At 37.6% G+C, this 17976-nt stretch overlaps 1 protein-coding gene across 13 annotated transcripts in view; it reads left to right on the top strand.

Moving 5' to 3' along the window:
• The window catches only part of Unc-115a (actin binding LIM protein Uncoordinated 115a), a 35272-nt gene that overhangs the window by 3666 nt on the left and 13630 nt on the right, over positions 1–17976 (top strand). For 5 of the 13 annotated variants that reach the window (XR_013080860.1, XM_076779887.1, XM_076779888.1 and 2 more), the window contains exon 1: positions 4369–4774. The exons of 1 other annotated variant lie outside the window; for it this stretch is intronic. Coding sequence is in view for 10 of the 12 variants with exons in the window: in XM_076779887.1 (XP_076636002.1) it covers positions 4684–4774 (91 nt within the window). In the remaining 2 variants the exon portion in view is untranslated. Of the gene's footprint in view, positions 1–4367; positions 4775–17976 lie in introns of those variants that run through there. 7 more of the 13 variants (XM_076779890.1, XM_076779894.1, XM_076779895.1 and 4 more) reach the window with 2 other exon arrangements.

Consider the following 17976-nt stretch of genomic DNA (forward strand, 5'->3'; position numbering starts at 1 on the left):
AAAAATTTCAAATCGTTCTGGAAAAATTATTTCCAGGTTCTGGGGTCAATTACTATCATTTTTGGTCATTAGACATATCCCCGAAATCCTACTCATTTTCGAGAAAAAAAATCGAGAAGGCGTGAAACTTTAATTATTAATAACTTTTTAACAAAGCCTCAATCAACAAATTGATATTCTTGATTTTCGTCTTATTTTGGCCTCTAGAATCCCCCATTAAAATTTCCCCCAAGGTGACCGAACACAATGAATCGAAACTATGGAATAATATTTCTTTCAAGGTTCCATTATTAAGAAAATTCGCCTAGGTGTAGGAAGCACGATAAAATAAAAAAAAGAAACTTACGAATACTTAAATTCCATCGGATACTATAACGAAAGTGCCAACCTCACGTGTGCCTAATTAGCTTGCATGAAATTTGCTGGTCGACCTACAAGACACTGGTAAATAAAAAAAGAAAGTCGCTGGAGGTTTTCCGCTTTCGTAGTCTTCATTATGCGCGTCTTGGAACTAATAACGTTACTTATCAGGGGAGGGACAAACTGAAAGCGACAAAATGAGAGCACAGAAAGGATTGCGGTCATCGGACAGTTTAAGAGTTAAACGGATTTACGTCTTACGCAATCGTTGAATTCGCGTGCTCCATCGGGACGTTGAAAGAAGAATCGCGGGACCCTCAAACTGTTCTCAAGTTGAAATTTTCCGAAAGCTACAGCATTTCTAAAACACCCTGTGGACGCACATGTGCATACGTTTGATCGTGTCGCGCGTAGGCGTTCAACAAGTACGAGGGGGCATCGTCTGGAGTACCACCACTACGTACTCGAGGTCTGTGATCGTTCGATCGGCTCTAGACAAGCATCGATTATGCAAAAAGTCGAAGGGCTGCGGATAGAATTTCGTCTCGATCGCTGCGAGCACGGTGCAGCACGCGAAACCGAACTTTTCGTATATCGTTGCGTAAATAATGTCTTTGATTCCAAGGTATTTCTCGACGGCATCTATACACTCGGCTGTAACGCATATCAGCGCTATCTGAAAGAAAATAAGGCCCGACCGGTGTAGAATTTCCTTCTCGGTGCGCGTAGATCTCGTAACATAATAACACGGCCTCGTAATTAATTTCGAGATAAAACCGGCACTGGTCCCATCATTGGGAAACGCACATTAAGCTGTGTCTCCACTGCTATCCATGGCTATGTGACAAAACTATTTCTTTCTGATTCGATTAACAGTGAAATGCAAAATCTCTTTAAACGATGTTGATTTTTCTCATAACAATTTTTTTATTCGATACAAAATTAAGATCACCTTGATTTTTTTAGTAAAATTGTATTGTTTATTTTTTTCATGAATCGATGCATCTTTGTATCCTTTTGAAAAAAGTATTGGAGGCTTTAGGTCGAAAATTGAATTGTTTAAGAGTTATTAGTTTAGTCACGAACTCCCATATACAGAATGTTAGGCCACCCCTGAATGAGATTTTAATGGGAGATTCTGGAGGCCAAAATGAGACGAAAATCAAGAATACCAATTTGTTGATGGAGGCTTTGTTAAAAAGTTATTAACGTTTAAAGTTTCGACCGTACTGAATTTTTTTCTCGAAAATGCGCAAGATTTCGAGGGTATGTCTGTTCACCAAAAATGATTGTAATTAACCCCTGCTACCGAAAATAATTTTTTCAGAATGATTTGAAACTTTTCAATTTTGCCGAAAAAGGGGACCTGTTGATTTTTCTTAGAAATTCGTTTTTCATTTTTAATAAATTTGGTGGCCGCTGTACGGAAATGTTGTCTAATGTTTTTTTGTAGACATTGATGAACTCTACTTCCAAACTAAATTTCACTGAAATCCATCGACTACTGTAGGAGTTATGGTCGTTTGAAAATTGGACCTCTTTTATGGGATTTTTCTCACTTCACAGTGTTAAGGAACAACTTTTTGAATATTCTTGGAGTTTCTACATATTCTTTACTAAAATACACGTTGTGATCGACCCCTGCAACTAAATATAATTTTTTCAAAACGATTTGAAATTTTTTAATTTCCTCTAAAAATTTCAGTACCTACTCGATTTTTTTTCTCGAAAGTGGGTAGGATTTTAGGGTATGTCTATTCACCAAAAATTCTTGTAATTGACCCCTGTAATTAAATATAATTTTTTTAGTATGATTTGAAATTTTTTAATTTTGTTGTAAAATTTTTCCATCTACTCGAATTTTTTTCTCGAAAGTGCGTAGGATTTCGGGGGTATGTCTATTCATAAAAAATGATTGTAATGGACCCCTGTAACCAAAAATAATTTTTCCAGAACGATTTGAAATTTTTTAATTTTGTCGAAAAAGGGGACCTGTCGATTTTTTTTAGAAATTCGTTTTACATTTTTAATAAATTTGGTTAGCGCTGTACGGGAATGTTGTCTAATACTTATTTGTAGCTATCCACGAGCTCTACTTTTAGACTAAATTTCAATGGAATACATTCACTATTGTAGGAGTTATGAACATTTGAAAATTGGACCATTTTTATGGGGTTTTTCTCATTTTGCGGGGTCAAGAACCAACTTTTCGAATATTTTTGCGATTTATACATATTCTCCATCAAAATACGCGTAGTTTGCTTTTTTAAACATTAAAATCGTCCAATCCATTCAGGAGTTATGATGTTTTAAAGACACGTATGAAATTACAACGAAGCATTTCTGGCTCCACATTAGATTTTCGGTAAGGAATTTTTTTTCTTGAATATGCGTAGGATTTCGGGGGCATGTGTAATGACCAAAAATGATTGTAATCGACTCCTGCAACCGAAAATAATTTTCTTAGAACGATTTGAAATATTTTAATTTAATTTTTTAATAACTTTTTAACGAAGCTTCAGTCGAGCAATTGATATTCTCGATTTTCGTCTTATTTTGGCCTCTAGAATTTCCCTTTAAAATTTTTCCCAAGGTTAGCGGAACACCCTGTACATATAGTCCGGGCTACGATATAGTGAGGTCGAAAAGTCGAATAGTTGTCAATGTTTACATGTTTCAGCTTCCGAAACAAGGGAATTAACAAAAATACGAGTAGCTAAGGTCCTTAGACTATGATCAGGGCTTAATTTGGTCAGGTCAGAAATTAGTTTGTTTTTGAATTTAAGCAACTGCAATTTCTTGTCGGTTAGATACTGATTAACTTCAATAGGAAACATTTTTTTTGTCAATTCATCGAAAGGGGCTGGAAAATCATGGGGACTAGTTCATATGCCTCACCCTGTATAATAATAGACGAATCGCGTCTTCAATCAGATACGAATACTGACTCTGATTCAGATGTAGGCATAATATAATATATAATTGATTTAAAAAATATATTTAACGAAAAAATTCAAATAAGTGTTAATTTTTTATTCTTCAACCCTATATTCTATGTACTCCAGTGATTAATTCGATTTTTTCAAGCATTCTCGATAAACTGACAAAAAATTTTCCAATAAAAGTTACTCGGTAATTACGTGACAACAAATGGTAAACGAAAAAATTGGGAAAAATCTTTTTATTCGATAAAGAATTAAGGTCACCTTAATTTTTGTAATAAAATTGTATCTTTGTATCTCGATGATGGTTTTGGAACGAAATTTACATAAAACTCTGTACGTTGAGGGCTCAACAGACTACTTGACTGATGCACTCTGCATTTTTTTGTTTGTTTTTTGGGAATACTGAAGCAACAAAAGTTAATTGCCGGTCTTGGCACGATCTTTTTTGATGGTTACCGACATCGTGCCGATCGGCTTTCCAAGCCATGCTATCCTAGACGATGCAGGTCTTTAGAGTGTTTGGCTTTGCCAAGAAGTACTTAGAGTGCCGATCGACCATGCTAGATGACAAATGCCGACGCAGTGGAGACGCAGCTTCAAATTGTACGTCTCGCAGAGTCGTTAGCCTTTCCTCGACGAAATTCAATCGTCGCAACCGTTTGTATATTTATAAAATTGATTTTCATCGTTCGCTGTGTGAGTTCGAAGCTTTAAGGAAAGAATATTTCTCCCCTTCCACGCAGTACGTAATTACGTAAAAGGCGATTAACCGTCGAGCTTTCCGAAATACTTTGGAATCCCTTCGATCTTAACGAACTAACTAATGTCTCTGCATACCAACGAACTGTAACCGCTTACATTCAGGTAAGTTTCGCACAAGCGTTGATGATCGAGTTGCTCAAATATGATAAGCAAGCATCGATTCCATCGCTAGCCTCTGGCCCGATCTCCGCACGCAATCGCTATACCGATGGCCGTGAAAAGTAAACGTCATTCGTGCGACTTGACAATCGAAACTCGACGCACGAATCTCCGCGCGCCTCCGACCTCCATTAGTCGACGCACAGTCAGTCTGCGATCGGCGGCCGTGCCGATGATATCGTGTGTGAAACGTTCGAGAAAATCGCGACATCGAACCAAGTCTACTGCTCCAAGTACCTTGGTCTATCCAACTTTCCCGGTGAATCGATACTTTACGCGGGATTTTCGAAATTTCGACGCCCACCGCGACGTATCGTCTTCTATCGAAAGACGAGGGATTCACGCAGCGGCGAATCGAGATATTTATTATCTTATCGCGGCCTAGAGAGGAGAAAAAGGCAAAGGTGTAGTCTGCGGCGCTGGAGCGTTACACAATAGTCACCGACCAGCGGGGACAATGAAGTCGAAGACGAGCGAGAATTTTATAGCGAGTGAAAGTAACGGGGTCAAGAGGGATCAGGAACTCAAGCAGAAACAGCTCAAGAAGGGTAAGAAGTATCCGATATTCCCGGATTCCAAGGCAATCTTCCAATATGATAAGCAGATAAGGCTCGAGGTTCTAGAAAATTAACAATAGTCCGATTTAGTTTCTCCAGATCTGTATAACCGATAGAGTTGTCCCTGGGACGATAACAGTACAAGTTTCTAGTGGAACTTCTCTAGGAATTTTTACGTCTTTCGACTTGGGTACTGTCTTTGCACAACAGTGGAACTAGATTGTTAACGCTTGCAATAGCAGCCAAGTGTATCGATACGTGAAAAATCCACGTAGCGCTCCGCGATTATCGCATGACGTAATTCGTCATTCGAGTACAACAACCAGCAAAATTGTTTCGTTGCAAAAAACACGTTGGAGCGTTTCCAATGGCATCGATTCGATGGGGGAAAGAAACGATAAAGTTCGTCGTCGTTCGCGTGTGTGTTTCTTTTTTATTATTCCGCCAAAGAGCGGTCGCGACGAACGTGACCGTCTAGACACGATCGATGCATCCTTAAGCAGGACGATCGTCGGTGAAAAGCAGCCGGGGAATTTCGCTATTTATAAGACGCGTCGCTTCGACGCGAACACCGTTTTTCTGCTCGAATATTCGTCGCTGACTCTAGAGTAAAACTTGCCGCGTTTAGTTCCCGTTCGATGGCATTAAAAAAAGAACAATTGATAAACCGTTTGCTTGGAAACGAACGTTACCGATTTCTCTGGTCGCCACCATCGCGATATTGTTTCGCTAATCGGCCACGCAACGACGGAAGTTAAGTATAGTTCGGCCCAAAGTATAGCGAGGTTGTAAACTAAACTCTTGAGGGTTGGGACCAAATACTGCTGCTACTTAGGGTCGTATGTGACATCTTGCTTGAGGGTGGCTTTCTGAATGTTTTTCTGTGTCCGAAACTGCACTATCTTTTTTCATTTTCTACGTGTATATACAGGATGTTCAACAACCCCTGGGAAAAGTTTTAATGGGAGATTCTGGAGGCCAAAATAAGACGAAAATCAAGAATACCAATTTGTTGATGGTGGATTCGTTAAGAAGTTATTAACGTTTAAAGTTCCGCCAGTACTGAATTTTTTTCTCGAAAATGCGTAGGATTTCGGTGGTATGTGTAATGACCAAAAATGATTATAATTGGCCCCTGCAATCAAAAATATTTTTTTTAGAACGATTTGAAATTTTTCAATTTCGCCGAAATATTTAGGCATCTACCAACTATCGATTTTTCTTAAATATTCGTTTTTGATTTTTAGTAATTTGATTTGACGTCCTACAGAAAAGTTGTTTAATACTTTTTTGAGGGTACAAATAGGCTCTACTTTAGAAAAAAGTTTCATTGAAATATATTCACTATCGTAGGAGTTATGGCTGTTTGAAAATTGGACCATTTTTATGGGGTTTTTCTCATTTTTCGGGGTCAAAGAACAACCTTTTCATTATTGTTGGAATTTCTACATATTCTACACCAAAATACGCGCTGATTGCTTTTTTAAACATTAAAATCTTCCAATCCGTTTAGAAGTTATGGTGTTTTAAAGATACGCATGAAATTTCGGGGAACGATTTCTGACTTGAAATTAGATTTTCGGTAAGGAATTTTTTTCTCGAAACTGGGAAGGAATTCGGGGGTATGTCTATTCACCAAAAATTATTGTAATTGACCCCTGCAACTGAAAATAATTTTTTTAGAACGATTTGACAAATTTATTTTCGTTGAAAAAATTAGGCACCTATCCCCATTGATTTTTCTTGAAAATTTGTCTTTCATTTTTAGTATTTTTGTTTGACGCCCTACAGAAAAGTTGCCTAATACTTTTCTGTAGGCACCCTTGAGCACTACTTCAGAACAAAGTTTCATTGAAATATATTCACTATCGTAGGAATTATGGCTGTTTGAAAATTGGACCATTCTTATGGGGTTATTCTCATTTTTCGGGGTCAAGGACCAACTTTTCGAATATTTTTGTGATTTGTATATATTCTCCATCAAAATACGCGTAGTTTGCTTTTTTTAACATTAAAATCGTCCAATCCGCTCAGAAGTTATGACATTTTAAAGATTCGTATGACATTTTTATGGGAAGCATTTCTGGCCTAAAATTATATTTTCGGTAAGGAATTTTTTTCTCGAAAGTGAGTAGGATTTCGGCGGTATATGTAATGACCAAAAATGATTGTAATTGACCCCCGCAGCCGAAAATAATTTTTTCAGAACGATTTGAAATTTTTTAATTTTATCAAAAAATTTCACACCTTCCTAAATTTTTTTCTCGAAACTGGGAAGGAATTCGGGGGTATGTCTATTCACCAAAAATTATTGTAATTGACCCCTGCAACTGAAAATAATTTTTTTAGAACGATTTGAAAAATTTTTTTTTCGTTGAAAAAATTAGACACCTATCCCCATTGATTTTTCTTGAAAATTTGTCTTTCATTTTTAGTATTTTTGTTTGACGCCCTACAGAAAAGTTGCCTAATACTTTTCTGTAGGCACCCTTGAGCTCTACTTCAGAAAAAAGTTTCATTGAAATATATTCACTATTATAGGAGTTATGGCTGTTTAAAAATTCGACCTTTTTTGTGGGGTTTTTCTCATTTTACAGAGTCAAGGAGCAAGTTTTCAAATATTTTTGCGATTTGTATATATTCTCCATCAAAATACGCGTAGTTTGCTTTTTTAAACATTAAAATCGTCCAATTCGTTCAAAAGTTATGACGTTTTAAAGATTCGCATGAAAATTTCTAGCCTAAAATTATATTTTCGGTGAGGAATTTTTTTCTCGAAAATGGTTAGGATTTCGAGGGTATGTCTATTGACCAAAACTGATTATAATTGACCCCCGCAACCGAAAATAATTTTTCCAGAACGATTTGAAACATTTTAATTTAATTGTTAATAACTTTTTAACGAAGCCTCTATGAACAAATTGGTATTCTTGATTTTCGTCTTATTTTGGCCTCTAGAATCCCTTATTAAAATTTTTCCCAGGGGTGGCCGAACTCTCTGTATTATAAGCAGGTAAATTAAGAAATTAAAGACTCGAGTAAAACCTTTATCTGTTACTATACCTCTAAAAATGGCGACACTAAATAAAATATTTCTTCGTACGGCCCTGACTATGGCCCAAAGCCCTTAGTTGCTCGTATTTCTGTCAATTCATTTGTTTCGGGATCTGAAACATGTAAAAACTTTGACACCCACTCGATTTTACAACCTCGCTATATTTTGGCCCTGACTATACACGTTGTTCGCCATCCACTTTGTAATTCAATTCTACCGTTCGTTTCCCGTGGGTTACGATGCTCGATACATTATTAAATAGTTGTAACGCGATTGTAATGCTGCTAATTGCATGCCAAAGTCCCATTACATCCTGTTGCATACGCAACGGACTATCATTTCGCGCGGTGGTTGCGTAAAATTAATTACGCGGGATCGATCTCTCGCGAACAACTCTGTTCCCAAGCGTCGAATCTCGAATCGAATAATGAGGAAGAAAGTGGTACTGTGCGGTTCTTATCAGCCCGCGATGCTCGATTCGCGATACCTCACGATACACTCCGATACAGTGTGCAAAAATGGCGATAACAGAGGCACGAGCTATTAAAAGAATACAGCTGATAACGTCGAATCGTTCGAATCTCGGTCGAATTTTATTTGGAAGAATATACTCGAGAGCCAAGCTCCGTTCTTTCCGTCTCGACTGGCTGTTAAATAAATTTATTTGCACGTATTATTTATCAAACGATTATCGTATCGGTGGTAATCGTGTTAACGATCGTTACCAAATATTCGTTCGCGCCTAAAATCCTTCGACGCGAAACACGTAATAATTAACAGCCACTGCAAACAGCCATTAAACGCTCTCGATCGTCGATCGATTCTGTGACCCAGAGTGCATCGAGAGAAAGAGCCGACCACTTAGGGGTCGTTGTGTTTGACCCCACTTTGCGACATCCTATTTAGACCACTTACGAATCATATTAACATACCGAGGCGGCGGAGAACGTATGTAGAACAAAGCTATTCGATGATGGATCGTCATCACGAAAAGCTTCGCCGACCTCCGACACTGGAAAAGTCCAAAATATACAAAATCAGTCGACTTAACGGTGTCTCTTTCTGTCCAGAGTCCCGAGAGAAACGAAGCAAAGTGTTTCGTTCGTTAGCCCGCGGAATTAGTAAAAAAAAGAACTTCAGTGAGGATTTTAGGTAACCTGGAAACACCGTTTCGCGACATCCCATTTAGAGCGGCTTATGAATCATGTTAAAGTAGTTTGCGCCCGGGGTACAATGGATGTGGGGCAAACAGCGCGTGAGCGATATGCAATTATGTAACTTTCTTTTTTTCTAACGGTGTTTGTTACAAGCCGTTCGAAACACCGGTCAGCTTTTCATCGAATCTGGACGGTTGCGTTGGTCGCGAGCAAATAAAAATCTCCGAGCTAAGTGGTTCCACGTAGGTGTGTTACGTGCTGTCGGATTGTCCAGCCGTCGACGTCCATCGCGCCTTATCATCTCTCGTTAGAAATGCTGAGCACCTCCCACGAGACAGCACTTACCGGTTTCTAACGCGATTACCGCTCTGTGAATTCGGAGCCAGGAATTCCAGCGTGATTGCTATGCTACCGCGTGTAGAAATAGCACGCGTATCCGCGATTGCAAAACGGTTGATCACGATGAAACGATTATCACGATGGCTCTTCGGCGTTTAACGGGTCGTTTCAAGACCAATGTAAAATTCTGTTTGTAAAAAGCAGTTAGTCTCGCTTTGAAATACGGTCGAAGGTTGCAGACTCGCGCTTTCCAAGGAATTGTAAACGTACGCGTAAAAAAATACATAGAAACGAGGCAAAGACAAGGCGAGGGACGTCGGAAATTGATCGATGCTTGCAAACAGGAATTACAGCATGCGTACACGTGTACCTGGAGAGATAATAAAATTACCATGAAATGGTTAATACGTACAATAGAGAATTACTTGATAATAGAATTAAATCGTTTGATTAAAGTACCGTTCTGTGTGAAAAGGCATTCCGACGCGGAGTCGGTCTATCGAAAACCGCCATGTAATCGAAGTAGGAGTGACGCGCGGACGAGGGTGTGTCTCGACGAACGACAGAGTACTCAATTTAAACAGAACTCACCTCGTTAAATTTTCTAGTTGCCAACGAGTTTCTGCTCCATCCGTCGTGTCTCGAAACTGGTATTCGATCTGAGATTCTTCTTCCCGGTCAGACGTTCGATAGGAAATTGCTGGCTATCGATTTCCTATAAGCAATTAAAATTATCGTGAGAATGGAGATCGGTCCGTCGTACGCGGATCGCGACAACGCGCGATGACGTCAAATTGTACGAACGGCTCTCTCGAATGATGTCACCGTGTATTTTTAAAATCCCCACGACGCGAACGTTTGGCGAGAGCACACGAAATTTTTGTAAACAACCGTCTGTCACGGATACGTGGATGAATTCGTTCGAAGATCAAGCTCGATCGTTCTCTTGTACGAAATCAATCGTCGAACTTTTGGACCCGGGGATCGTAGCTTGTTTGCCTGGCGCGTCAGACAGCCTTCGATAAGGAAGCATTTTCTTACGAAAGTATCCTTAACGACGGGGCATTTTTCTTAAAACTTTCCTATACGATGATTTTAATGAAATAGAATTCCTTCTACATGTGTATACTAAAAATGTGATAAGTATTTTTGTAATTAATATGGTTTATTAAGATTTTCAGGAGTTATATGTGAATAATAGAATTTTTTTTCTTGTGTTGTTGGAGAAATTACTAAAAAAAACACAAATTTATCGTAAAACGAGAATACTCGTTTCCCGTCGGTAATATGTTAACGCTAGATTTATGGATGTTGATTATATACCTATTTTTACTGAAGTGAGCCAATTTGACTCATACAACAAAACTCAAGTTGTTTATAAAATAAATAGCTCCAAATTAATTTAAATGGAAGATTTATTATTAAAAAATTTCATTGAAAACATTTTTCAAGTATACACACTGTTTCTAAAATACAGTTAGCAAAAGAAATTTTTTCCAACGATGGTAACCCTACGTAATTAGATATAAAATAAATATCAATTGGAATATCTTTTACAAATACATATCGAAATTACCGTGGTGGATCAAATTATTTGACGAAAAATTGATTTTATAAAATTATATTATTTCGCTAAAAATGCTCCGTTTGCACGCGATGTATAAATCGCAATTATGAAAGAATTTTTTTTGGCCTTAGTTAATTAATAAATTGACAAGATTGAACATGAATGTTTACGCTTAATTGGTGTTAGAATTCTGATTCTTTATACAGGGTGTTGTGCCAAAATAAGACGAAAATCAAGAATACTAAATTCAAAAATTTCAAATCGTTCTGGAAAAATTATTTTCGGTAGCAGGGGTAGATTACAATCATTTTTTATCATTACACACACCACCGAAAACCTATCCACTTTTGAGAAAAAAAATCGAGTAATGCTGAAATTTTTCGGTGAAACAAAAAAATTTTCAAATCATTCTAAAAAAATTGTTTTCGGTAGCAGGAGTAGATTACAATCATTTTTGGTCATTACACATACTACCGAAATCCTACGCATTTTCGAGAAAAAAATTCCTTAATGAAAATCTAATCTGAGGTCAGAAATGGTTCCCCGAAATTTCACGCGAATCTTTAAAATGTCATAACTTCTAAACGGATTGGGGGATTTTTAAGTTTCAAAAAGCAAATAACGCGTATTTTAGTGAAGAATATGTAGAAAATCCAAAAATATTCGAAAAGTTGTTCCTTAACCCCGTAAAGTGAGAAAACCCCCATACAAGTGGTTTAATTTTCAAACAGCCATAACTCCTACAATAGTGAATATATTTCAATGAAATTTTTTTCTGAAGTAGAACTCGTGGGTACCTACAAGAAAGTATTAGACCACTTTTCTATAGGGTGTCAAACAATATTACTAAAAAAAAAACGAATTTTTAAGGAATAATCGACGGGGGAAAAAAATTTCAAATCGTTCTAAAAAAAATATTTTTGGCTGCAGGGGTCAATTACAATAATTTTTGGTGAATAGTCATATCCCCGAAATCCTGCTCATTTCCTAGAAAAAAATTCGCGAATGTGTGAAATTTTTCGACGGATTAAAAAAATTTCCAATCGTTTTGGAAAAATTATTTTTGTTTACGGGGGTCAATTACAATAATTTTTGGTGAATAGACATACCTTTGAAATTTTGCGCTTTTTCGAGAAAAAAATTCAGTACGAGAGGAACTTTAATTATTAATAACTTTTTAACGAAGCCTCCATCAAGAAATTGGTATTCTTGATTTTCTTCTTATTTTGGCCTCCAGAATCTCCCATTATAATTTTTCCCAGGGGTTGTTGAACATCCTGTATATTAATCGTAAATGTATGGTTTAACATAAGCCGTAAACGGAGTGACACGTGGCGATCGATTCGAAATGGCGCGAGACTACGTCGCGCGAGATCGTAAATCGCGCGACGACGCGATTGGACGAGCTCTTACCACGTGTAATTTTAACAACTGCTGGATGAATTTACTCACGTTCGGTTATGTAAACGTAGTTACATTTGACGTTCTTGTCGTTCGTTGACTCTACGGCTGTATGTCTGACGTATCGTAAAACTTTAGAGCTGGTTACGTGATCTATGGTACATTGCAATCTTGGTGCGTGAAATCTCTATCCGCGTTTCTTTTTAACGGAATTCCAGTGAAATATAGAGAGGGAATAAAGTCGAATGATCCAATATAATTTATCTGCGCTCGATTCAAGAGCAAACGGCGCACAGAATGCGCCAATGATTCAGTCCTGTGCCAGAAGGGCACCAGATGATAAACGTGTCTGTTTCGTTAAGTTATCTTTTGCTTTGAACGTAAACTCTGCCCCTTCCTCGTCCGTCAGTGTCGTCTCTGAATTACTGTGCTCTGTCTGCCACTTACAATGTGTGGATCGTACAGGCTCGAGCATCGAGACGTTGCATTCTAGGAAAGACCCAAAGATCCAGCTGGTTATCTTTAATAGAGTCGACGGATTGTCCGTTATGCAAACGAATTTATTTCCGTCGTATCGCGAAACTGTTCGCGGCTGTGGAAAACACGATTAGCATAATCCACTTTCACGTCGACTGCGAGCAATTAGGTTCCTTTCTGGCCCGACGATACACGACGATATTCGAGTCGATGTCATCATCGGGACCAAAATACAGAATGACTAAAAACTAACGACGATCTAATCGAAGCTTCGAAAGCGAGATCGTCGATTCGTTTTCCAAAGATAATACGCGTCTCACGCCCTGTTCTCTCGAGAAGAAAGTTCTGGTTGATTGGTTACGCAACTCGGTACGTGTCGAAGAGAAGAAAATCCGCGGATCTATAAGGTTCGTTCGTTTTTTTCGGAATGCCGACGACGCGTCTGGGTTTTCCGGAAACATAAATCAAGCTTTCTCGTCTCATCTTGTTAGCCTCATTTAAACGCCATAATAACTCTGTACTCAATTGGCGAATCGCGAAGGAGTGCGTAAGACGTTGAACGTTGAATCGCGAAGGAAACGGGACTCGAGATTTATCCGAAACGTGGATCACGTTAGGATTCTTGAAGAGGTTTCCGATGCGCTTAGCACTAGATTTACGGACTGAGCCAATTTGACACATTTAGAATTTTTAATATTATTTTTCAATAACATACGTTGGTTTTTAATTCCGTAATGAAATATACATAAATATGAATTCCTCCCATTTCGTATTGTCAAATGTGGCACACCTATTTTCACGATTGTGAGCCAATTTGACTCGTAAAATGTTAATTGCATTGCAAATCAAATTTCTGGCTTATATAGGGTGTTCGGCCACTCGTGGGAAAAATTTTAATGGGGGATTCTAGAGGCCAAAATAAGACGAAAATCAAGAATACCAATTTATTGATGGAGACTTCGTTAAAAAGTTATTAATAATTAAAGTTCCCCCCGTACTGAATTTTTTTCTCTAAAATGCGCAAGATTTCGGAGGTATGTCTATTCACCAAAAATGATTGTAATTGACCCCCGTAAACGAAAATAATTTTTCCAAAACGATTTGGAATTTTTTTTCTCCGCCGAAAAATTTCACACCTTCGCAAATTTTTTTCTAGGAAATGAGTAGGATTTCGGCGATATGATTATTCACCAAAAATGATTGTAATTGACCCCCGCAAACAAAAATAATTTTTTCAGAATGATTTAAAAAATTTTTTTTTCGTCTAAAAATTTAGGCACCTACCTCCTGTCGATCATTCCCTAAAAATTCGTTTTTTTTTTATTAATATTGTTTGACACCCTATAGAAAAGTTGTCTAATACTTTCTTGTAGGTACCCACGAGTTCTACTTTAGAAAAAAATTTCATTGAAATATATTCACTATTGTAGGAGTTATGGCTATTTGAAAATTGGACCATTCTTATGGTGTTTTTCTCATTTTTCGGGGTCAAGAATCAACTTTTCGAATATTATTGCGATTTGTATATATTCTCCATCAAAATACGCGTAGTTTGCTTTTTTAAGCTTTAAAATCCCCCAATCCGTTCAGAAGTTATGACATTTTAAAGATTCACATTCGAGGAACCATTTCTAGCCTCAGATTAGATTTTCGTTAAAGAATTTTTTTCTCGAAAATGCGTAGGAATTCGAGGTTATGTGTAATGACCAAAAATGATTGTAATTGACCCCCGCAAACAAAAATAATTTTTTCAGAACGATTGGAAAAATTTTTTTTTTGTCTAAAAATTTAGATACCTATCTCCTGTCGATTATTTCCTAAAAATTCGTTTTTTTTTTAGTAATATTGTTTGACACCCTATAGAAAAGTTTTCTAATACTTTCTTGTAGGTACCCACCAGTTCTACTTTAGAAAAAAATTTCATTGAAATATATTCACTATTGTAGGAGTTATGGCTATTTGAAAATTGGACCATTCTTATGGTGTTTTTCTCATTTTTCGGGGTCAAGAATCAACTTTTCGAATATTATTGCGATTTGTATATATTCTCCATCAAATTACGCGTAGTTTGCTTTTTTAAGCTTTGAAATCCCCCAATCCGTTCAGAAGTTATGACATTTTAAAGATTCACATTCGAGGAACCATTTCTAGCCTCAGATTAGATTTTCGTTAAAGAATTTTTTTCTCGAAAATGCGTAGGAATTCGAGGGTATGTGTATTGACCAAAAATGATTATAATTGATCCCTGAAACTAAACATATTTTTTCCAGATCGATTTGAAATCTTTTTTTTCGCCAATAATTTTAGTACCTACTCGAATTTTTTTCTCGAAATTGCGTAGGATTTCGGAGGTATCTGTAATGACCAAAAATGATTGTAATCGACTCTTGCTACCGAAAATAATTTTTCCAGAACGATTTAAAATTTTTAAATTTAATTGTTAACTTTTTAACGAAGCCTTCATCGACAAATCGGTATTCTTGATTTTCGTCTTACTTTTGCCTCTAGAATCCGCCATTAAAATTTCTCCCAGGGGTGGCCGAACACCCCGTAGAGAGACGTCTCGTCGATCGATCATGGAATCGGAAATATTAATTTTGGCGCGTAGCCAGGTGACGGAAACAGCCTCGAATAGAACAGAATTCGCGCGATCATCGGTAAGGAGCCGCCAGCACCTAGCGAGCCTCCAATTAAAGCAAAAACCGGATCGAGTTTTTTGCGCGTACGAAGATAATTGAAAAGCGGGCCCGGGGACTGACCGATAGGTCCATTAGCTACGATGGAAAGCGAACGACTGGAAAGAGACGATAAAAAAACGCAGCAGCCGCGTCGCGTAGCCAACGATTTAATCACGGTGAATCGCGACAACGATTTGATCGTCCGGCAAAATTGTCTGCAGCCCCGCGTCGCTTTTTTAGCGGCGATTATCTCGAAGCCGCTGACAGCCGGCGATAAATTATCCCGGTGATTTTTTCACGACGATGTGTCTTGAAAATTCACCGACTCGCGGCTACACCTGCGGTTCGATCGAAGAAAAGACCTTCACCCAGATTCGACACGCGGGTCGCCTGCCGCGTAACTGCATTCTGACAAGTGTCCGCCGGCCTTTTTTACTTCTCGCGTTTTTCTATAACCGGTACGCTAAGCAGGTCTCCTCGAGCCGGGCTTTACAAGTTCCACGACGACCGGATTACGCGTGTAACGCGCCATCATCGAGCGTTACGTGCGCCGATTCTCGATCAGCCCGAACGCCATTGATTGACCGAGCACCACGGGAACACGAATATCGTGTGTCCCCCGAGGCTTACCGAATCGATTACTCATCGCGTGGGAAGGGTACAACAGGTAGCCGAACAGGGACCGTGTAAGGTGCGCGAGAAAAACCGATCGATACCGATCGCGCAATTATGGAAGAGAAATCGCTCTCGTAAATTCTATTCTTCTCGATAACGTTTCGAACGCCACGCTAATTTTACATGGAATGTCTGGCCAACGTGTATTTCTTATTGTGCACTACGTATTAATATTAATGTAATTTGCACAAGATAATGTGTGTAATCGTGTGTGACGAATTTATCTTACTGAGGTCACCGGTGACCCCCACGGCGCTGAAATGCGTTTCTTTGTGGTGGCAGGATTTTCAAATTTTTTTGCGATTTTGTAGCGATCGTACGCATGTGGGAAAATTCTTCATGTACGAGTTTAGTGAGAAAACTATGAAATAAAAAAAATGCAGGGAAAGCCAGGGCCACGCGACGATTTTGCGAAGTGTGCTACGAAAAAGATTCGAAAAACCTAGGTAGGACAAGGGCAAAAAATTGTTCCAAAAAAGTTGTGACATACTGTGGAGACTGTACTTTTGGTTCGACTTTTTTTTGTTTGGAGTGTTTTAATACGATACGAATTGAAATTTTTTTTTTTTCGTAGTAAAATTTCACACATTCTCGAATTTTTTTCTGGAAAGTGCGTAGGATTTCGAGGATTATCTATTGACCAAAATTGATTGTAATTGACCTCTGCAGCCAAAAATATTTTTTTTAGAACGATTTGAAATGTTTTTTTTTCGACGAAAAATTTAGGAACTATATCCCCTGTTGATTTTTCTTTAAAATTCGTTTTTTATTTTTAGTAATTTTATTTGACGCCCTACAGAAAAGTTGTCTAATACTTTTTTGTAGATATCAATGAGCTCTAGTACACAAATAAATTTCATTGCAATATATACACTATTATAGGAGTTATGGCAGCTTCAAAATTGAACCATTTTTATGGGGGTTTTCTAATTTTACGGGGTCAAGGAACAACTTTTTCAATATTTTTAGAATTTCTACATATTCTTCACCTAAATACGCGTTGTTTGCATTTTGAAACATTAAAATCGTCCAATCCGTCCAGGAGTTATGACATTTTGAAGATTCGCATGAAGTTTCAAGGAAGCATTTCTGACCTCGCATTAGATTTTTGGTAAAAAAATTTTTTTCTCGAAAATGCATAGGATTTCGGTGGTATGTGTATTCACCAAAAATAATTGTAATTGATTCCTGCAACCGAAAATAATTTTTTCAGAACGATTTGAAATTTTTTAATTTTGTTGAAAAATTTCACACCTTCTCGAATTTTTTTCTCGAAAATGCGTAGGATTTCGGGGGTATGTGTAATGACCAAAAATGATTGTAATCGACTCTTGCAACCGAAAATAATTTTTTTAGAACGATTTGAAAAATTTTTTTTTGCCAAAAAATTTCACATTTTCTCGAACTTTTTTCTAGAAAGTGGGTAGGATTTCGGGGATATGTCTAATGACCAAAAATGATAGTAATTGACCCTAGAACCTGGAAATAATTTTTTTAGTACGATTTGAAATTTTTTTTCCCCGTCGAAAAATTTAGGCACCCACCCCCTGTCGATCTTCCTTAAAACTTCGTTAAAAGTTAGTTTTTCAGTTTTAATAAATTTGTTTGACGCCCTATAGAAAAGTTGTTTAATACTTTCTTGTAGGTTCCCATGGGCTCTACTTCAGAAAAAAGTTTCATTGAAATATATTTACTATTATAGAAGTTATGGCTGTTTAAAAATTGGACCATTTTTATGGGGTTTTTCTCATTTTTCGGATTTAAGAATCAACTTTTCAAATATTTTTGGAATTTCTACATATTCTTTAGCAAAATACGCGTCGTTTGCTTTTTTAAACATTAAA

This window comes from Colletes latitarsis, chromosome 12, assembly GCF_051014445.1.
Source record: "Colletes latitarsis isolate SP2378_abdomen chromosome 12, iyColLati1, whole genome shotgun sequence".
Lineage (NCBI taxonomy): Eukaryota > Metazoa > Arthropoda > Insecta > Hymenoptera > Colletidae > Colletes > Colletes latitarsis.